Source organism: Coturnix japonica, chromosome 9 (genome assembly GCF_054131305.1).
Source record: "Coturnix japonica strain WE chromosome 9, WE-NBRP24, whole genome shotgun sequence".
NCBI classification, from domain to species: Eukaryota; Metazoa; Chordata; class Aves; order Galliformes; family Phasianidae; genus Coturnix; species Coturnix japonica.
Genome location: NC_140671.1, coordinates 26,673,010 through 26,694,031, shown reverse-complemented (window position 1 = coordinate 26,694,031; position 21,022 = coordinate 26,673,010). Strand labels below are relative to the sequence as shown.

The following is a 21,022-nucleotide window of genomic DNA, read 5'->3' as shown; positions in this document are numbered from 1 at the left end:
CCGGGAGAGGCAGCAGGAAGCGCTGGGGCCGAGGGCTGTGCGATGCGATGTGACAGCGGTGCCTGCTGCGGGTCGGGTCGTGCAGCCACCGCTGACTTCACGTGGGGTGTGTGGGACGCTGCTCAGCTGTACGGCAACCAAGCGTTAATTAAACACGTTCAGCTAACGTGGGCGAGCGGGAGCTGATGTTCCGGCCGGCTTCAGTCTGTGCTGGGCTGAGCTTCACGCAGTCATTAAGCGTTACAAAATACACAGCAGAAATTAAGCACAGCTCGGGGCGCTGGGAGCCCTTATCAAATGCCTTCTTTTCATCTGGTATCTCATCTGTTTCTTTCTGGAATACAAAATCTGCTGCCGTGATTTGCTGTGCTACTTTTCTGCTGCTACATTCACTTCTCTTACATTTCACTGTCCTTGTGCTGGGATTTCTTGTTGCATCCACATGATTTTCTAGTTTGTTCTGCCTAACTTTGAGAACAGGCAAAATGAATGGTGCTAATTGCTGGGCAAACACAGCAGTTCTGAAGCTCAAATGCTGAACTGAGGCAACAACCCAATGAAATACAATGAAATACCAGTTCTCTCTGAGATGGTGATTTCAAGACACTTCATTTTTCAATGCTGCCAGCTTCACTAACTGAAACAGACCCAAATCACTTTCACTTTACATTGCTGCCGTACTTTGGAAGCTCCTGATCAATCATCAGCTTCAGGTGGGAGCCACAGCATTGGTGTTCAGCTCTCACCTTCAAAGCTCAAAGTGCTGCAGCTCTGGTTATAGAGTCATAGCAATATTAAGTTTCTCATTGTAAGGCTGTCCAATCTCTCCATTCTCAAATGAAAGCTGTTTTATGGTCTAGGGGCTGTGAATGCATCATTAATATCACCACCTTCCATCTATTCCTATCTGACAGCTTTGTTTGCATTCTACAGCCAGCACAGCACACTTCTTTCCCCTTCCTATGCTTGCACTGCTCTGTGTGCTCAGGCTGGATTTGTTGCCTGTCTTTTTAAACAGAAGCAGCTGCCAGTGCAGATGTTCCTGTGAGTACGTGCAACACGTGCTCTGAGCAGAGCTGCAACTTCCTAACAGCCCGACAGAGCAGAGCTCAGCTTATAAAGGCAGACTCACAACACACCCAACCTCTGTGCTGGGAGGGCTGAGATCTTTCCAGTTACTTTTACAGAGCACAGTGTGCCACCCCCTCTGTTCTTTTGCTGAGCTGCTCCCTGCGCTAGGAAGGAATTTCACACTTCAATCCAGCTCGCAGAGTTTCTGCACAGTTTGCTACTGTCTCTCAGAGCTGCGATGGAGTCCAACGTTTTCCTTGGCCCATGGTGCTCACATCTGGAGAAGCAGATGGGAAGCTCTCATTGCTGGCACACAGCTGCTGGAGGGAGCAGGAATGGCGCAGATCCTCACCTCACAGAATCACAGAATGACCCGGGTTGGAAGGGACCTCAAGGATCACGTAGTTCCAACCCCCCTGCCTGGCAGGGCCACCAAACATACACCTTTACTAGATCAGGTTGCCCAGGGCCCCGTCCAACCTGGTCTTGAACATCTCCAAGGACGGGGCATCCACAACCTCCCTGGGCAGCCTGTTCCAGGACCTAACCACTCTTCTAGTGAAGAACTTCCCCCTAACATCCAACCTAAATCTTCCCTCTTTTAACTTAAAACCATTTCCCCGTGTCCTGCTATTGTCAGCCCTTTCCAAGAGTTTAGGGAGTAGGTTCCCTTCAGGTATTGAAAGGCTGCAATGAGGTCACCCCGCAACCTTCTCTTCTCCAGGCTGAACAAACCCAGCTCCCTCAGCCTGTCCTCATAGTGGAGCTGCTCCAGCCCCTGATCATCTTCATGACGATCGTCCCGTTTGTCACCATCCAGCTCCACCGCAGCCCAATACAACAGTCGGGCTGGATGATCCCCGCGGGCCGCAGCGCTGCGCCCACCCCACAGGGTGAAAACACGGCTGGAACACAACGCGCTGTGCTAACGGGAATCAATGAGCACTAATATGACGGCAAACTGCCTGAGGTCCGCTCCGAGCCGCTTCCACCACTGAATTCACCACAGACACAGCGACTGTGTTAATCGCAGCCGGGCCGGGCCGCTCTGAGGTGTGGCCGGGCCGCCCGCCAAGCGCTGAGAAGGCGCGACGCCACAACTGTCGCAAAATATCGCAAAGCGCCGCCGAGCGCTGCGGGGTTGCCGTACGGCGCGGAGCTTCCGCCCGGCGGCAATGGCGGCGTGAGGGGCCGGGAAGCGGCCGGTGGGGCGCCGAGGCCGGGCCGGGTGTGTGTGTGCCGCCCCGTGTGTGCCGCCCATGTGGCTGCAGCAGCGGCTGAAGGGGCTGCCGGGGCTGCTGTCCAGCAGCTGGGCGCGGCGGCTGCTGCTGCTGCTGCTCGTCCTGCTCGTCGCCTACTGGTACCTGGGGGCCGGGCGGGCGCTGCACGGAGCCGGGCGGGGAGCGGAGCCTCGCGGTGCCGCCGCCCTGTGTGTGCAGGCGGCAGCGGGGCCCTGGAGGGCTCAGGTGGAGCGCGGCGATGCGCTGCCGCTGCCCGAGGACGAGGCCGGCGGGGGGACGGGGCCGAGCCTGGCGCTGGCGGGTAACGGCTTCGTGCTGCTGGATGTAGCCGCCGGCCGCCTCTGGGTGTCGGCTGCGGGCTCTGTTGGAGGCCCGGCGCTGCTCACCGAGTATCCGGCGCTGGTGCGGCTGAGGGCGCTGGGAGGGCGCGGGGAGGCGAGGGCGGTGCAGGCGGCGCTGCGGGACGGGGCGGTGCGGAGGGTGCGGTGCGTGCAGATGGGAGCCGGGACGGGAGGAGCCGGGGAGTGTGTGACCGTGCGGGAGGAGGTGGTGGCACATCGGAGCCGGCCGCACCTCTACCTGCAGCGCATCCGCATCGCCAACCCGACAGAGCGGGTGGCCACCTTCGAGGCCTCGGCACCGGCTTCGGCACCTTCACTGGGCGCCCGCTTCGCTACCAGCTTAGAGAAGGTGGAGGAGAGGCAGTTCTTGCTCTCCTCCGGCCGTCTGCTGCTGCCCGGCAGCCCCAAAGTGGTGCTGATGGTGGTGGCTGCTAAGAAGCTCGTGAGCCGGGTGCAGGTGGCACCCAAGTCTACCTTTGATGAAACCGTGCTGTCTGTGGTGTACACTTCGGAGCCCATCGACGTCTCCAGGCTGGAGGAGACCTTCAGCAAGCTGAGGGAGTCGGCCAAGAAAGAGATGCTGGAGGTGATGAAGATGGGGGTGGAAGATCTTTTCCAGGAGCACCAGCAGACCTGGTCAGACCTGTTCATTTCAGGTAAGGAAAGTGATCCTCAACCTCCAAACAGTTTCTTTAGAGATGAGCTCAGCTCTTGGTGACCTGGTTCCTATTAGGCCTCCAGAGTCACCCCTCCATGATGGGTTTATTTCAGGAGGTATGGGAAAATAAGACAGCATTCCAAGTTTGGAATCCAGAACCTGATTTTTGGATGGTCCCATGAGAAGCCAGGCAGGAGTTGGACTCCATGATCCATTTGGGTCTCTCTTCCAACTCAGACTATTCCACTTAGTAAAGTGGAGTCATCCTCACTGCATTAAAAGTAGAAATAGTAGAGGAATGTTTCCCACCATAACTCTGGATGCAATGGCTTTCATGTCTGTAGGGACTTCACTCATTTACCCAGCAGGCCAGCTGCAGGATGGGCATAGAGCTGACCTCCAGTTGCAGCATAAAGGTCTGTCTTTATACTTCTGTAAACTTCTCCATGAAAGTTGAGGATTGTCCTGCTGTTACTTCAGGGATGCTCTTTCTGCAAACAAGATCTTCATGGCCTCAGGCTTTGTATTTTACAGCCAGTAAAAAATAGATGGTCCCTTAAAGATTTTTCTTGTGGTGATTGTCATGTTCATGTATGATCTTGTGACTCTTGGTTATTGTCCTTTATTGCAGGGATTGAAATGAGGAAGATCACAGATTCACATACACCATCCAGTGAGACTGTTAACATGACCCTCTACTATATGCTTTCAAGCATGCCAGCTCCTCTGCTAGATCCACTCATTAGTGGTGAGGACAGAGAAAAAATGGAAGCCAGCTTGAACTATGCTGACCATTGCTTCAGCGGCCATGCGACCATGCATGCAGAGAACCTGTGGCCAGCAAAGCTGACCAGCGTGACCCAGATCTTGCAGCTCTCTGACCTGTGGAAGCTGACCCTCCAGAAACGGGGGTGTAAAGCTCTCGTGGCAGCTGGAGTCCATGGGCTTATGCAAGGCATGGTGCTTAGTTTTGGAGGTCTGCAGTTCACAGAAAACCACCTTCAGTTTCAGGCCGACCCCGATGTACTTCATAACAGCTATTCCTTACGTGGAATCCATTACAACAAGGATTTGATTAACTTAGCTGTTCTGCTGGATGTGGAAGGAAAACCCTTCTTGCACGTGTCTGTGAAATTCCAAGACAAGCCAGTCAGACTATATGCGTGTGAAGCAGGCTGCATGAATGAGCCTGTGGAGCTGACCTCGGAGGCACGAGGCCACACGTTCCCAGTCATGGTGACTCAGCCCATCACGCCTCTACTTTATATATCAACAGATTTGGTCCACTTGCAGGACTTGAGACACACACTCCATCTGAAAGCAATTCTGGCTCATGAGGAACACATGGCCAAGCAATACCCAGGTTTACCCTTCCTGTTCTGGTTCAGCGTGGCCTCCTTAATCACACTGTTTCATCTGTTTCTGTTCAAGCTCATCTACAATGAATATTGTGGGCCAGGAGCCAAGCCTCTCTTCAGGAGTAAGGTGTAAAGCTGCTGCTTCTGGCTGCTTTCCTCTGGGTGTTGTTAGCCTATTTTTGTCAGCTGTGCCTAGGGAGTCTCTCAGATTGTGAGGATTTTCAGTCTCTCTTGCAATGAATGATCTGTGACATCTTCTAGGGCTAGAGCAGGGATTGGAGCTGTAGGGCTCACAGATATTAGAGATAAATCATTGTCAGTCCTTAAACATTCCTAAGGCTGCAGATGAAGGCAGATGCAGCTTTTCTGTCCTTTTCCACAGCAGCTTTGTCACTAGATAATGTTGTTAAACAGTATGGGAATGCTTAAGAGAGAGCTGCCATTTACTGCTGTGTGGGAGACCTGCATGCTTGTCTGCCTGTTTTCAATGCGTGACCTGTCAAATGAGAACACACAAATGGAAGCTCGTGCTCTTAGGTCAAGGCGCTGACCTGTTGGGACTACTGGTTAACATTTAGAAATACACAGACACTGTGCAATACTCCATCATGCCACATTAGCACCATCCTCTTTAGAAAGTGTTTCTCCCATTCAGACAACATACATAGCTGCTTTAAGAAGAGTGCTGAGTGCTTTTACTGTGAGTTGGAGGTTCTGACTTCAAGCATCTCCCACTTTGCTATAAGTGAGTTGAAATTCTTGTTTTGAGTTGCCTAGAAAACTTGGTCGCTAGCAAAACCTTAGTACAGAATAGACATTGAAGTGATTTCTGCTCTTAGGACTGGTACTTTCTGGATGTGTGTTGGTACAAAGCAGGAATGAGAAATAAGCCTGCATAATAGAGCTGTCAGAGGAGAAAGTCTGGCTTTGGAATGCCTCGTTTTTCCAAATTGTAACATAGAATTTTGGATAGTTGAAGTTGGGCAAAATGCACTGGAGGGGAGGGGACGGTCAGCAATCTGATGGGTGGAAGATTAGTTGGTCATTTTCCTCTCTGCTCACGGGCTTTGCAGTGTTAAGATCAGGCCAGGTCCCAGGCAGGTCTGAATACCTGCCATTCATTGGTGAATGAGGTGGACCTGTGTTCCTGGCTAAACAAGATAACATGGAGGAGGTAGAACAGATATTTATATCAAAGCCAGCTGCAGTTACAAGCATATAACCATGGTGAAACCCTAGTGCAAAAGGAGGAAGTGATACGGAAGTGATTTGAATTACACAGCTGCGTGCTGACACACATCCTGACATGTACCCTTGACATTATAAATGGTGTTCTTTTTTTTTTTACTGCTCTCTTGTTGCCTTTGTCATCTACAAGATTTGCCGTCTGCCTTTTACAAAAGGACTCATCAGCCATTACAACACGTAACTGTCCCTGACGCTTTCTGAGATGCTGAGAAACTTCACAGCTACACACCAGGGCTGACCCAACACCTCTCCCTTCTCGGCACTGCAAAAAGCTTTGCAATGTACAGCAAACAAATCTGCTGCCTGGTCTTAATTGGACCTACTTAAAACGAAGGTGGTGCAGAACTCAATTCTGAAACCAAGGGTGAAGTGGAAGCCAGCTGAAGCTCAAAACCTCTCTAGGAGTAGGCAAGATTGATGGTGTTGAAATAGCACTGAATCGAATGGGAATTTCCTGGTGTCCGAGTGAACTTAGTCCTGCTTTCAGCCTCCATTTGCACAAGACATCTGACAATTTTTCAGCTGAGAACAAGGACCTTTTGAAAGCAACAATCCTTTTGTGCCTTGTTAAGAAAGGAATCTGAGACTTGGAACGTGTGGTTATTCAAGAGTTTATCCCAGAATCTTGTATAACAGACATTTTCTTTTCCCTTATAAGCTGTGGAGTTCCCTAAGAATAATCCATTTGGTGCAAATACTTGAAGATATACCGAGTCCTTTGATATTTTGATTTGTTTTTTAATTTTCCAGGAAAATAAAGAATGATGATTCCCTTCGGAGAGTGAAATTAACCAGAAGACTTCAGCATAACTTTCTTTCTGGTGTCTTTTAATTTATTGCTTGAGGGGTGGGGGAGGATGTTAATAATTTTGCCTCCAGTTCAGTAATGAGGCAGTCAATTGAACTGTGGGTATCTAAGTGCGGGTAACGTCCTTTCAGCCTTTATGATTGAAGAGTGCAAAATCAGTTTAAAGAAACTGTTTTCTGGACTTGAACTTAGAAACGCTGATCTGCAGGTTTCCTCTTCTGAACATAGTGAGGCTTTGTGCATTGATTTGTTTTGTCCGTGGGGGGAGACATCTCACTTTGTAGCGATTTAAAGGTTGTTTGGTTTTAAAATACCAAAGCTGTTGTTTCTAAATAAATATTTCTCAGTCTAACCTGATAACTGAAGTGTGGGTTTCTTTGGGCTCTGTTCTCTTTTTCCCTTATATATTACATCCAAGCTTTATATTACATCCAAGCCTTACATTGCATCAACAACACAAGTGCTTGGGTTTAAAGAAAATACTGTGTAGAAAACAGAAAATAAACGTGTCCTAACAGGAAACAAGCAATTTTAAAGGCAGAAGCTGGAAAGCACAATAACAGAAACACAGGACAGTGCTAATCTTCACTCCCTGGCTCTAGATAACATGGTTCTATCTGGAGGCATGCAGACCAAGCTTAAGTTTGAGGAACACACATAGATAAATCATGAATCCATCCAATGGGATACCTAATAAATAGCACATTAAGTACATGGACAGAGTTATTAGCTATATGCTTTAACAACACACTGGATTTACCTGTATATTTTCTTACTGAATCCCTGTGAGCTGCTCAGATTCTGTGAAGCATCCATCACGAAGATAGGAGCTGTTTCCAAGCCATCTTGGAATTGGGATGAGGTTTTTGACACACAGAGCTGCCAACATACGACGTCTGTTGAGCCCAAGATACTTTAGCCTATTCAGACCAGAGCTGAAAAAGATGGATAATCAATTGTTACATAAAGCAGAAATGGAGCAACAGCAAAAAAGCTTTGAGGGGGTTCTCCATTAAAAACGTGGTTCTTATTAGACTCCTCCCCAGGCAATTAAATAGCTAATAGAATTCCTTTACAAAGAGGAAAGGGAAAAATCAGAGAGAAAAGGGTTTCCCCCAATGTAGCAGAAGGTTGCTTGCAAAATGACTGTAAAAATGCTTGAGAAAAACCCAAACAACCCCATATTGAAAACTGAAATAGTAGCTGAACATCCAGAATTTATACTTAATTTTCATTGTTGTTTAACAAGGAGGGAGTGGCAAAACAGAATACAGAAAGCTGCATGGAACTGAAAGCAGGGTTCATTTTCCACGTGTATAAATTCAGATGTTGTGAAGAAAGCCAACTAAGTCCTGATTTTTCAGGTTGTTTTTATAGCTCAGTTCTATGGTTGATCGATCCAGACTTTTGCCACATAATAAACACAAAATACTAGAACAGAGCTTGGTCGATTGAGTTTGAAGTTCAGAACACAACTTGCTCAAGCAAGGGGTGATGGGGAATTCCTGTGGTGGAAGGAAAGGAGGAAGAAAGAGACACAAGGAGAAGTGTTGATATCAAGTCATTGATCTCCAGTGTCCAGTAATTAATTACCACACTAAGGAGTTCTTTTGTGGCAGCTCTTTTGCTGTGGTCTATATGCTTGAAGTAGTTTACTAACAAGTTGACACCACATTGCACAGCAGGCCAGCATGCTGATTTAGGCCATGAAAATGCCCATTTGTTGTAGTACAGAAACCCCATTTTCTGTACTTCTGATCTAAGAACTGAAGGGGAATAGAAAAGAAAGAAAGCCTGGCTCACCGTGCTGCACCAGCATTCCTCCATCATCACCGACAGCTTCTTCTCTGTGCTCCTTATAGCGTCTGCTCCAAAGCAATCACAGCTGGTTTTATTGAGGAAGGATGGCATGCTGAAGCACAACACAGCTTGCTCTAGGAAAGAAGATACAGTTTTTCAGTCAGCACAAAGAAATAATAGCCATTCAGTCAAAAAATAAAGCAGAGTAAAACAAGATTTCATGTAATCGTATAATCACACAACAACTAAAGCCAGAGGAGGTGTCTGGAAATGATTCCAATCCCTCTGATGTGTTCAAATCTATCACTGTCCAGACATATCAGATAACATAACTGCTCACATACTATCAAGTGTTTGACTAACTCATTAATGCTTTCATTCAGGAAAATAAATGTTTTCATTCAGGAAATACCTTCCTGATGATCTCTCAAGGCAATGGGAAAACAAACAACTGCTATAGATTGCATGTGACTCAATTGAAATCGCTTTTAGTTGAAGTTGTGTATTTAGCCCAGATTCAAGGTCCATCTGTATGGTTGTTTATCTTTTTCCTTCAGCATTTGTGCATATAAAAAAATTTCCCACAGTTTTCCATTGGTATCAGAACAGTCACATTTCCCAGGGGTGAGATATAAAACAAGCTGTGAAGCAGAGCCCACAACACACAATTACCTGGCATCATGCTTGGAATCCTCTTTGCCGTGCTGAGTCTGGCAGCTGCAGGTATGTGCTCAATTTCAACACCATTTCTAAAGGAAACATGACTTAAAATCTAATAACAACTTTCCTTTATTTTTCTTTTTGAAAAAGCAGAATGACACAATTAATTAATTGCTTTTGTTAATTAAAAGGTTCTCTCGGAATGGCAGTGAGGTGCTACGTTACTCTGTTCATATCACAGAGGTTCAAGCAGCATCACTGCTCTCAGCCTGTAGCAAAACCTTATTTTACACAGCCAATCCATGGCAAATTGTTCTGCATTTGCTATGAGCTGCATCTCAGTTGACTCATGAGAAGTTGGTTGAGCCTACATGGTTTGATTACCTGCCAAAAACCAAATAGGCTTTATATAACATCACTCAGCCTTAACTGATGGCTGTATCTTCACCCATATCACATCCAATTGTGGGCTGTATCTCTGCCTTTCAACATTCTACACAGTCTATATTAAACCAACAAACAAACCAAAAGAACAACCAGCCAACAAACCCATCCTCTCTTACAGAATTCTTTCCCAGTTTCTACTTTTAAAACATATCTTTGTATGTTTTCCAGCCCTTGGCTGCGGGGTTCCTTTCTACCCACCTGCTGTGTCTCGAGTTGTTGGAGGGGAAAATGCAAGGCCATTCAGCTGGCCCTGGCAGGTGAGTCCTTCAATGCTTCCCTGAAATGATCAGAGCCATGATACCCTGCATGAGACCTTCTTCTAGCTTAAAATCCTCTACCTTCAAGTGGGAAGCTGTGATATGTATGCTGGAAGAAAATGCAACACTGGAAAAATCAGTGAGCAAAACTTTGAGCCTTGCTTGATGTGTGTTGATCCTAGGTCTCTCTTCAATATCAATCAAGTGGTCAATGGCATCACAGCTGTGGAGGAACCCTCATTGCAACCAACTGGGTGTTGACAGCTGCACACTGCATCAGGTAAACTACTGAGTTGAAGTCTGTGCGCATAAAGCAGTGCACGACCAGAGATAGATGAAGAAGAAAAACCACATTAATGCCAGTTCTCTCCTTCCCAGTTAAGAACTTGTTGCTTTGTCTACTCTTTATACTACAGCAAAGTATACGAAAGAAAAGATCAGGTACAAATATGATCTGCATCATCAAAATTGCTTCCATGGAGACAACCCCACGGTGCTTTGTTATATGTCCTTGCATATGTTCATGCACTACACATTGGTTATGGCATCACTAGGTGGTAGAGGAGATCATTGCATGGAACAGGAAGGACTGGCTGCATGTTATTACCGACAATTTGATACCTGGCACAGCTGAATGTTAGTTCTTCTCATGTCCAGTTCTAACACGAAATATCGATTGCTCCTTGGGAAATACAACCTGGCAGCTGAGGAGCAAGGATCCGTCACAGCCTCCCCAGAAAAAATCGTTGTGCACCAGAGATGGAATCCATACAACGTTGCAAATGGGTAAGTTGGTGGAAAGTATTTATTCACCTATAGGAAGCAAAGCAAAACTTCGGGAACTAACAAATGTTTGCTACAGTCTGTAACCTTTCCTCCTCAAGAGAAGATAAAGAGCTCCCTATATTAATTGCTCATTGACTAATTGCATTTTTGGCGGCCATTCTGCATGTTCATGTTTTGGTGAGGAACTGCTTTTCTATGCAATAATTTCCTCCATAAAACAGAAGGGAATGAACTGACCAAATAATTTAAGCAGCACTTTGAACATCTTGAATGAATGGCATGAACATGGAGTATGACTGATAAATTAGTACCTTTGTAGGGACTTTGAAGGACTCTGTGCATGCTGGTGGGCTGAGCGTGTTAGCAAAGAAACCATCTCACTTTCCAGGTGCCTGTAGTTGGTCCTCACATACGCATCTGTTTTTGGTGAAGAGAACCTATAAAAGAAACATTCCAGAGTGCTGCCAGTAGGAAAGTGGGTGGTTCTGTAGGGAACAGTCTTCCAGTGCATGGATTTCCCCACTGCTTTAAGGGTGGAGGAATCTTTACTGCTCATGCAGTGGCCTCTTTGCTCCCTTGCATCTCTATTATTTAACCATTTCTCTTTGTCATTCTGCTGTGTCTTAACTATTTGCAACGCTCTTCATCCCCTCGCCCCTCTCATACGCGTGCATATGACCCACAGGTATGACATTGCTTTGATCAAACTCACCCAACACGTTACACTGAGCGACAAAATCCAGCTGGCCTGCCTCCCTGCTGCACAAAGCATCCTGTCATCCAACACCGCCTGCTATGTGACAGGATGGGGAAGACTGCAGAGTGAGTAGTGGGAGATGGGCAAAACTGCAAAACAAAGGCCTTCAGCACTGCCATCTTCCTAGGGGTTGACTGGAAAAAGGTTGTTGGTGATGATCAAGATCCCCTCAACCCCATGTTTACCAGGGCCTGCTTCACTCACAATATGAATTTTCTCTGCCTTTCAAGCTTATTTTGCTTGTAATGGGTCTTGTAATGCACTAGAGGGCCCTTTACTGGGTTTTCAGCAGCTGTTCTAACACAAATATTAACAGCATACAGGAGAATTTTCTAATCCTGGTACACACTTCTGAGTAACTGGAAAGACACAAAAGGGAATAGATGTAAAGAAAAATCCCAGAGGCTTCAGCAGAAGTGTCAGCTCAAGCAGCAGTTCCCAGAGCAGTAAGCAAATTCTGACTAGAGAAGAGCCCTTTGTTTCTATAACAAAGGGACATTTTTAAGTGAAACACAAATTATTGGTAAATTACGGCCTTTTTTTGCTAAAGGAATGCAGCTAAAGAACAAATTATGCAGCCCAGATGAAGTTTCTTACCTGGAGGAATAATATACAGACCCTGGGAGAAACTTAGCAATGCGCTTCTGTTCTTCCTTTGCTGCCAGCTGCTATCATGACTCCTTTGTTTCTGTTACTTCCCAGCAAATGGAGCTCTCCCAGATGACCTGCAGCAAGGCCTGTTGCTGGTGGTAGGTTATGCAACTTGTTCTCAGCCCAGCTGGTGGGGAAGCACAGTGAAAACCAGCATGGTGTGTGCTGGCGGAGATGGAATCACCTCCAGTTGTAATGTGAGTCCAGAGAACACCACTCTCAGGGCTTGGTTTGACACAACCAGACCTGATGGGAAGGAAAGCTTTAAACTACTCAAGCTATGGTTGCCATTAACTGCATTTCCCCTTCTTCTCAGGGGGACTCTGGTGGCCCATTGAACTGTCAGAGTGCAAATGGCAGATGGGAAGTGCATGGCGTTGTCAGCTTTGGCTCTTCTCTTGGCTGCAACTATTATCGGAAGCCTTCTGTCTTCACCCGGGTCTCTGCTTACGACAGCTGGATCAAGCAGGTAAAGCTCTAGGCCTTGCAACTAGAGAATAATGACACTTATCAATTTCTAAGGTCATTATTGGAGGACCAGGAAGAGAAAAAAAATAGATCTTAAAGCTGTGTCTTCTCAAGGAAAATACCTGACCAGTTATCTGTTATCAAATGGGAGGTCACACACAAGCAGCTATCTCTGTAGGCATCCCCCTTAAACCATCCCCAAAGCAAAAATAAAGCATCTTCTTTGCGATTAGTTATTCAAACTAATTTCACTTTTACTTAAGTCTTGACGTTTAGGAATGCATTTTTCCTTCAGTCTAGAGATGGACTTATTAAGTGGTCAGTACCTTAACAATAACACCGACTGGTATAGTCACATCCTAGTAGGCAACGGATGCCACTAAAGTCTGGAGCATCAATTGTTTTCTAATAGAAACCTTAAATTCAAGAGTGGCCGAGGAGCAAAAACCTTGTTCCACTGTTGTAAATCCCACATTCCCAAACGCAACACACGCTGCCCACAAATAGCTGGCTCTTATGGTCTGATTTGTCCCTTGTTTTATGTTTCCACAGGTTATGGCAAGCAACTAACCCAGAGAGACCTGTGTGACAGATGAGAACAGTGCCAAGAACAACAGTTTGAATAAAGTCATAATCATGCCACCTTTGATCACTGATAGCTGGGAAATTATGCTTTTAAATGCAATAAACACTGTTCTTTTGCAACATAAAAGAAAAAAACACGTGTCTGTCATTTCTTCTTGTGCATTGTCAAGAGCGGAGCAAGTGTTTTGTGATGACGCTGAGCACATTTTAAAGCCTTTCCCCTACCTTGGGCTGGAGCTGGATATTCATCTGGGGGATGTGAGGATTAGGAGAGTGGTGAGCCATGGGAACAGCTCTGAGGGAAGAGGAGGTGAGGAAGCAAAGAGCTGATATAGCAGGAGGCGGGCAGGCAGCAGATGGGATCTAAGCGGGATGCACTGGGACCAGCAGCGGAGATGCCCGGTGGGAAGGCAGCACGGATGCCAGCAGGTCAGCACAGGTGAGTGTGGGCAGCACTGCAAAGTGCTTTTACACCCCGTGACACCCCAGGTGTCACCCCAGGGTGTTAGGGTTTAGCAGCAGGAATGGTGCTGGCAGCATCACTGCAAACCTCTCACCTTCTGATTAGCAGCCTGGGTCCTTGTTGGTGCTTTAGCAGTAGGAAGGAAGGTTGCAGGGTTGCTTCATCGTAACATCCTGAGTTGTTTGTGTGAGTATCATTAAAGCAGGGCTGTAAATGATTAATTGCTCTGAAAACCGAAATTCTTAAGAGGTTATTTGGCTGTATAGAGGGTGGGTATCAATTAGGAGCGTCACAAAAGAGAAGAGGTAACCGTGAGGCTCAGACAGCAACAAGTGGAGATGTGAACTTCTGTAAGTAACTGAAACAGAACTGAAATCTGGATCATTTCCCTTTTGAAATACTTGGACACCAAAGTGGGAATATTTAAGCGTATTTAAATGTATCAACACAAATCATCCACTTCTTGGAAATTCCCCATTAAGAACAAATCCCAAAAGCTTTGGTCTTCCCTTTGATCAAAGATTTTAACAACTGCTGTTCACAACCACTGAACCCACAGAGCCATTTTTCCATGGGCTGCTCTGAGGTTTCAATAGAAGCTCCACAGGGAATAAAACCCACCACAAATGATCGTATCACTCTTCATACTCACATGAGAACGGCACGATTCCATCCCAGCATCACAAGAACTGCCTCTTTTCCATCATTTTCTTTTAAAGCAAAGCATCAGGAGGGGAAAAACCATACGATCAAATGCTTCTTTCAATAATATACAGTTAATGCATGATCCCTTCTCTTTGTTTCAGAACGTATCACTGTTAGCTCCAGCTGTATTTCCAGGAGCTCTAAGAAGCACCACCATGATCAGGCTCCCCTGTCGCTTCCCACCCCTCTTTACCTTCTTTCTTTCATTTCTTTCTTATAGAAATTCTTCCTTCTCCAATGCCGGTGGTAGAAAAACAGCTCAAAGGATCCTGCTGGCATGTGTGCTCTCCCTCTGCAGCCTCCTTGGAGCCGTTTCCTTTGATCTGAGCAGCAGCTTGGAAGCATGGAGGAGCACAGGGAAGGCCCTTCAGGAACTTGCCTCCTGTGAAACCCTTTGGGCCATTCACCTCATCTCTGTGCTGCAGGAAGAAAGGCACAGCTGGCTGTTCCCAGCAGCAGACAAGAGGAATACATCATTTCATGCTCAGCTATTAGAGAATCTCAACTCCCTCTGTAAGGCAAGCGAAGCAGAACAGCCTTGTGAGGATTGTCGATGCAAGAAGGAGAAAATCTCTACCTGTAAGCTTTACACCCTTGACATGAGACAGAGAATGAATAGCACAGGGGATAGTGAGGCCAGTAAGATGCTATCTGGAGTGATTTCTGAACTGCTGGGGCTTTTTAGTAGTCCCCATGAAGACCTCAAAGCTATGCGACGCAATCCTGACTGGGCAGACGTAGTGGCTTTTAAACTCATCCTTCTGATAGGAGAAGCTGTGCTGGAAGCTCAGTTAATGCCAGTACCCATCAGCCTTCAAACAACACTGCATCATCTTGCAGCCATTCTCAACTATGCTATCTTCTCATCAGAGAACTTTCAGAAGTGCTGGAGGGATAACATCAACCAGTCGCTTCATTCCACCTCCTCTGAAAGGATCTATTTTTTCACCCCATTCCTGGGCTCTGGTGAATTTGCCTCCATCGAAGCCTTGTTAAAGGGACTTCTTAGTGTGCAGAGCTGCCTCCTGCAGAGGGGACAGGAAGAGCTCATCAAGAAATCTAAAGAAATCCTGTTCACAACGAGCCTGAAGGTCGGCCTGCTAGTAATAGCCTGCCTCATTTACCCCATAACCCTGATATTCTTCAAGCAAATGACAGATTGGATTCACAACTATGCCAGGAGCCTCAAGGAAAAGACACAGGACTTGAAGCGGGAGAGGCAGCTGGCTGAGGACCTCCTGCACCAGATGCTGCCAAAATCTGTGGCCAAGCAGCTAAGGAAATGCCAAAGAGTCGAGGCAGAAAACTACGATCAGGTAAATCTCGAGTGTCTGTGCTAGCAAATGGAAAAGATACTGACACCAAGAGTGGGAAAGCATTCAGAAATAGAGCAACCTTCCTCTGCTTTGAGGAATCTATCTTAGCACTCCTTGTTGAGTGGGAATATAAGTCCTAATATTCATTATGGGCTTTGGAAAAAGCTGTGATGTCCCACGAAGCATCAGGTTGATGGGGCTGGAAGAAGAGCTGTAGCTTTAGATGGTAAAGATATCAAAGGCAAGCTGTTATCTTACTTGGGTTTAAGAGCCTATTGCTGAGAGTCTACCCACATCATTTGATCACAGGTATATGAAGGAGGAAGAACTGAGTTTCCTCCTTGTAAAACGAGGAGAATCACAAAAAGGAACCCCAATCACAGCCAGCAAAAAGCAACACAGGGCAAATCCCGCCTGTACATGTCAGTATGGCTCCATAGGCACAACTGGAAGGACAGGATAGGATTTAGAGAGGGATGAGAAGGACCAACAATGCCACAGCCTCAAGCAGGCCTAAAAAACAAGGGCAGAGTTTGGCCAAGCATCCATGTTTGAAGCTCTGCCTCACAGCAGCAAAATAGAGAACATTTCAGCTGCTGCCTGCAGGGCTCAGCTTCACACCTGCCTTCTCCCTGTGACAGGTGACCATCTTTTTCTCGGACATCGTGGGCTTCACAAGCATTGCTGCCTCCTGTACCCCCCTGCAGGTTGTCGAGATGCTCAACAATCTCTACATCTGCTTTGACAGCAGGATTGATTCTTATGATGTTTACAAGGTGAGGACAAACCTTGGCAAGGAGAGACCATGTAAAAACCTCCTCCTGCTCGTAAGCTCCAATTCCCTATTGAAAGAAAACACAGTGACAGGAATCCCTTTCCATCAGGTGGAAACCATTGGTGATGCCTACATGGTGGTGAGTGGCCTTCCAGAGAGGAACGGCACGAAACACGCGGATGAGATTGCCAAAATGGCTTTGGATCTGGTGGCAGCCGTTCGTCAGGTCGTGATCCCTCATATGCCAGCAGACAGGCTGCAGCTGAGGGCTGGGATACACACAGGACCCTGCGTAGCTGGAGTTGTGGGCTACAAAATGCCTCGTTACTGCCTATTTGGGGACACTGTAAACACTGCATCACGCATGGAGTCTACCAGCTTGCGTAAGTGGCTCCGGCACAAGGGGAGGGACATGCAGACCACAGTGAGGAGCTATAGGATGCCATGAAGGAGCTGTAGGATGCGATGAGGGAGCTGTAGGATGCCATAAGGGAGCTGTAGGATGCCATGAGGGAGTGGTGGGATGCCATGAGGGTGCTATAGGATGCCATGAAGGAGCTGTAGGATGCCATGAAACTGTAAGCTGTCCTTTCTATACTGTGGTGCCCAGAACTGCACCCAGTACTCAAAGTGAGGTGGAACCTGTGGCACATTCCTTCAACCAGACAGCAGCACAGGTCTCCAGGAACGGAGCAGTCATTCTTTTCTAACAGTCTGTTCTGAATCCTAGCACAGAAGATCCACATCAGCTCTGCTACCTACAATGCCCTTCTTGCAGATGATGCCTATGAAATTGAACTGAGAGGAGAAATTGAAGTCAAGGTAACCTGCTTTCTGTAACTTTGCTACAGTAATGGAGTTTAATGAGTTAGGGTGGATTTGGCCATTGCTCTTATGCGTATTACAAGCCCCGTAGCCCCAAAGTTCTCTTGCTAATTCAGTTGGAAGTGGCTATACACGACTCCTCATCAAAATAAAAGCACTACTGTGTGCTTTGAAATACAACTGTTGTGCCTGCATTGCATGGAACGACATGAATACAGGTGAAAGCGTTAGTATTCAGTCACAAAAACTCATAGATGTAAGACTGATTTTAAACCTTCAGAAGTACTGTTAGTGAGCAGCCTTTTTCTGCACTGGGAGAAACACGAGCATACAAATTACAACCCTTTTCCCAGGTAGCAACCTCTCTTATATCCACAGCTGAGATAAGTAGCACGATGCAGCACAAGTACTAGCCCTAGCCATAGTGATTCTCAGCTCTTCCCATGAAAACAGCCATTCTTTGCTCTCTCCTTATTCCTGTCCCAGGGGAAAGGGAAAATGAAAACCTACTGGCTTCTCGGTAACAAGAACTACAGTGTCCAAAATGACAGCCTGGTGTGTCACTGGAACCCAGCTGTCTCCAAGAAAAGGAAGATGGGAAGAAGCCATGGATCTGTCCAACAAGTAAGGAGGTGATGAGATGCTGAACCTGTGTCTTTGTCCTGTAAGTAAAGGGCTCTACTGCATACAGATAGAAGCTCTAATGTGTGTTCCTCTCTGTTAATAGCTTAATACAGGCACTGTGGGAGCAGTACTGGCTGAGCAGAGCCCTGTAACACCCTGGGATGAGCTGAACCCTGACAGTCACGCTCAAGGGAGTTCTAGACCTGCCTGGACCCCTGTGGGTGCCATCCATGGAACAAGCCAGAAGAAGAAGAATGGCTGTTATCAAAGTTCCAGCCAGGACATACAAAGGGATCTTGCTTCTCCTGCTGTGGTTGCTGATGTAGAATGCAGGGCACAGCTTGGAGACCATGGTATGAAAGTAATAGGACAAAAAGAACTTCTCCCAGGTGCTGTAGATGAGATGTGACAGGATAAGAAATCACTTCTGCTGGAGAGCTGTACTGCCTCAAGCACATACATTGGTTTTACATCACTTTCTCTTTTTCCTCTTAGCCATAATTCACATGTTAAAGCATTCTGTTTACTTGAGAACTTAAGACACCAGTAGAAATATAGAAAGATGTCTCTAGAAGACATTAGAAGGAACAGCTATTTCTCCCATCAAATTATAGCCTGCTTTCCTTTGATTGCTGCAGGAAAAGATTCCTCTGCAATGACAAGCAGTGCAAAATTGTAAATGTCTCTGTGTACAACTAAGAAAGATGTAAGCAAATCAAATTGCTTCCTGATGGCGACCATTGCTAAACTCCACACAGAGCTCAATTCATTTCTTAGTGGATAACCCACTTGTTTTCATTAACTCTTATCCTGTAATCCACCTGCTTGGAGCAATTCCAGAGCAAGGGAATTATTCTGAAGGAAAAATGTGAGGGAGAGAGTTTGGCCGGCCTCCTCTTCCATTAGATTAGGTTTGTATCTGACTATGTATGAGAAATATATTGGCAGATTTAAGTGTATTTTGGGGGTAGGCAAGGCAGGGCTTAATGGCCACAAAAGGCAACAAGAATAAAGGCATACGCTTAGGAGGAAGTCAAGCATGGAAAGCTGTAATTGGATTTTGCTTTTCTTAAAATAAAAGTAGTTTTATGGGCTTCAGAGGAAGCTGGTCTGCACGCCTCTTTAAATAAAGACTGAAAAAAACACATCTAGGTTGATGGCCAGTATGGAAAAGAGTGACATCCTTTCATCTGCTTCCTATCAGCACTCAGCAAGTGGGATCAAAACAGGAAAGTAGGGACAGAGCTAAATGTTGAAGAGCCTCAGCTTTCAAGTCAGTGAGGGAAAATGCCTCAGGTGCACATACGGCCTCACAAGCAGGCATGAAAGGAACCCCACAAGGAGAGCAGAGGAGGGACAGCTGGGTACTGCAGGGCAGCTCAGAGCCAGGGGAGCCCCACGCTGGCTCCAATTGTTATGAAAATCCTGGGTCAAGATCAGAAGCAAATGATTTGCATGGAAAATTGAGCCTGTTCTGATCTTCAGCTCATCAGAAGCTTCTGCTTGGATTTTTAATTTAGAAAATAGCAGTAAATGACCCTGTGTTCTTGATGATAGACAGCAATTAGTGCTATTAACAAAACATGCTTTGGTCCAACCCTGAACAATCCCTCTCCAGAGATGAAGTGGGGAATGATGAGCTACTTCACACGCATCTTGTTGATGCTTTGATATGGCGCGTTGGTTTCCAAAGACTCTGGGGTTGCCTGTGCCTGACACACAACAAGGCTTGGAATGGATTTAGGTTGAGGCTTTACCAGGTTGGCTGGACTATCTTTGATATTTCCTTTTGGTAAGCTGGATATTTATCGACTGGAAAGCCTGGGTCTGGATATAGCTCACACAAGATCTCTGGTTTCTTGTATGAAGGGGCAATGGGTTTCAAACTGTTTAAGGACACACAGATGTACTGGGCAGACTCTGTAGGGATGAAAACAAGTGCCGTTTTCCTGTCTGACCTATGAAGCTGTAACTTCTCACCACTATCTTTCAAAGGTTACACTTAGTTTCCATAAAGAACAGATAAATCAGTCAACCTGCACTATCCGTACTGCTGGATTGCAGGGGATGCTCTGGATATAAAGCTCTCCAGCAAATCTAGAAACAATAAACTGCTTTCAGCCCTCAGCCAGCCTGTTCTCAGCTGAATCCTCATAACAGCTGAGCAGGGGAGAGATAAGAATTGGCATTTTCCTGCACTGAACGCCAGGTGTCATTGCAGGCCTGCCTGATGTGGGACGCATTCAATGCCCTTAAAGCATCCTTTGGGGATATCAGAAGGGCAGACATGGCAGCTCCCACAGGCTTAGTCACAAAGGAAGTTGCTGAAAGCACTGAAAGAAGTGAATGCTCATTGACTTGCCACAGCATTTTCCGCTTGAGATGGGAAAGGTCAGAGAAGCTAGAAGGGCAGAACAGGCCTTAAAGACAAAGCATTAAAAGGGAACATCCACTTGAAACTGGAGAGCAGGTTAAAAGGGGGCAAATGAATACAATGGAATAGAAGAAAACCCACATATCCTGGAGTATTTGTCAGCTTCTAGCAAAGCAGAATGCCCTTGCTCCCAAACCCACTCTGACAGTGACTGTTCCCTACCTTCATCACTTCCAGTACACTCAGGATGGTGTTTATGATGCTCAGCATGATGGAGTCCTATAGTCAGCTTTGTTCTCATCCATTAATGCCCAGCAGCAGCCAGGTGCTACAGCGTGGAGCACTCAGTAGCTCCGGCCACTTTGCACGTACCTTATATGAGCTATTTATGTTTTTAGGTCTCAACTGAATGACTACAAGTTAGGAAGCTCCGCTGTCTAATAGCCTCATAACATGCCATATACCCAGGGACCACAGCAAACACCACGTAACAACCTCCGGGGCTATTGTCCTTTTTTGTCTCATGTCCCTGCTTTCAATACTGCTCAGAAAGGGCCCCATGGGCAAGTCAGCCCAGGATCCAGCTGGATCTCCAAGGGACTTTTCCTATTTACCCTCCAGGAAACAGTGCACTGGAGGCTGTGGGGAGTCCATTAGCTGACTGGCTGACCTGCAGATACAAGCAGCTGCTTAATTAGCAGGTCTAAAGGAAAATAAGGGGTGGGAGTTCAGTCCAAACACAGTGATGTAAAGGCAACAGCTGCTTGAAAACGTTTTTTCTTCCCCTTTCCTATTTAGAGGGCT

General features: G+C 46.5%; 3 protein-coding genes across 3 annotated transcripts; all 3 read left to right on the top strand.

Moving 5' to 3' along the window:
• The first annotated feature begins 41 nt into the window (after positions 1-41).
• Positions 42-7,082, top strand: KIAA2013 (KIAA2013 ortholog). Its single transcript, XM_015882362.3, has 2 exons — positions 42-3,309; positions 3,943-7,082. Exons 1-2 carry the CDS (start codon positions 2,331-2,333, stop codon positions 4,800-4,802), a joined length of 1,839 nt encoding a protein of 612 aa, XP_015737848.2. The 5' UTR covers positions 42-2,330; the 3' UTR covers positions 4,803-7,082.
• A 2,123-nt stretch (positions 7,083-9,205) lies between these two features.
• On the top strand, positions 9,206-13,271 carry LOC107323376 (chymotrypsin-like elastase family member 2A). Its single transcript, XM_085509900.1, has 8 exons — positions 9,206-9,248; positions 9,597-9,889; positions 10,072-10,169; positions 10,547-10,675; positions 11,361-11,497; positions 12,135-12,280; positions 12,400-12,552; positions 13,104-13,271. The coding sequence occupies exons 1-8, from the start codon at positions 9,206-9,208 to the stop codon at positions 13,119-13,121; spliced, it is 1,017 nt and encodes a 338-aa protein (XP_085366026.1). The 3' UTR covers positions 13,122-13,271.
• A 1,257-nt stretch (positions 13,272-14,528) lies between these two features.
• Positions 14,529-18,871, top strand: LOC116654325 (uncharacterized). The gene is made up of 6 exons (XM_085508963.1): positions 14,529-15,620; positions 16,262-16,396; positions 16,505-16,778; positions 17,126-17,217; positions 17,707-17,844; positions 17,948-18,871. Exons 1-6 carry the CDS (start codon positions 14,904-14,906, stop codon positions 18,251-18,253), a joined length of 1,662 nt encoding a protein of 553 aa, XP_085365089.1. The 5' UTR covers positions 14,529-14,903; the 3' UTR covers positions 18,254-18,871.
• Positions 18,872-21,022: the final 2,151 nt, after the last annotated feature.

What these genes read in the sequence shown, in the direction of transcription:
- LOC116654325 (XM_085508963.1), top strand. Translation starts at nt 14,904, where the DNA reads ATGAGACAGAGAATGAATAGCACAGGGGATAGTGAGGCCAGTAAGATG. An exon ending in CATGGAGTCTACCAGCTTGC is followed by an intron (nt 16,779 to 17,125) that starts GTAAGTGGCTCC and finishes TCTGAATCCTAG; the next exon opens with CACAGAAGATCCACATCAGC. An exon ending in GCCATGGATCTGTCCAACAA is followed by an intron (nt 17,845 to 17,947) that starts GTAAGGAGGTGA and finishes CTCTGTTAATAG; the next exon opens with CTTAATACAGGCACTGTGGG.
- KIAA2013 (XM_015882362.3), top strand. Translation starts at nt 2,331, where the DNA reads ATGTGGCTGCAGCAGCGGCTGAAGGGGCTGCCGGGGCTGCTGTCCAGC. An exon ending in GTCAGACCTGTTCATTTCAG is followed by an intron (nt 3,310 to 3,942) that starts GTAAGGAAAGTG and finishes CCTTTATTGCAG; the next exon opens with GGATTGAAATGAGGAAGATC.
- LOC107323376 (XM_085509900.1), top strand. Translation starts at nt 9,206, where the DNA reads ATGCTTGGAATCCTCTTTGCCGTGCTGAGTCTGGCAGCTGCAG. An exon ending in CATTCAGCTGGCCCTGGCAG is followed by an intron (nt 9,890 to 10,071) that starts GTGAGTCCTTCA and finishes TGTTGATCCTAG; the next exon opens with GTCTCTCTTCAATATCAATC. An exon ending in GAATCACCTCCAGTTGTAAT is followed by an intron (nt 12,281 to 12,399) that starts GTGAGTCCAGAG and finishes CCTTCTTCTCAG; the next exon opens with GGGGACTCTGGTGGCCCATT.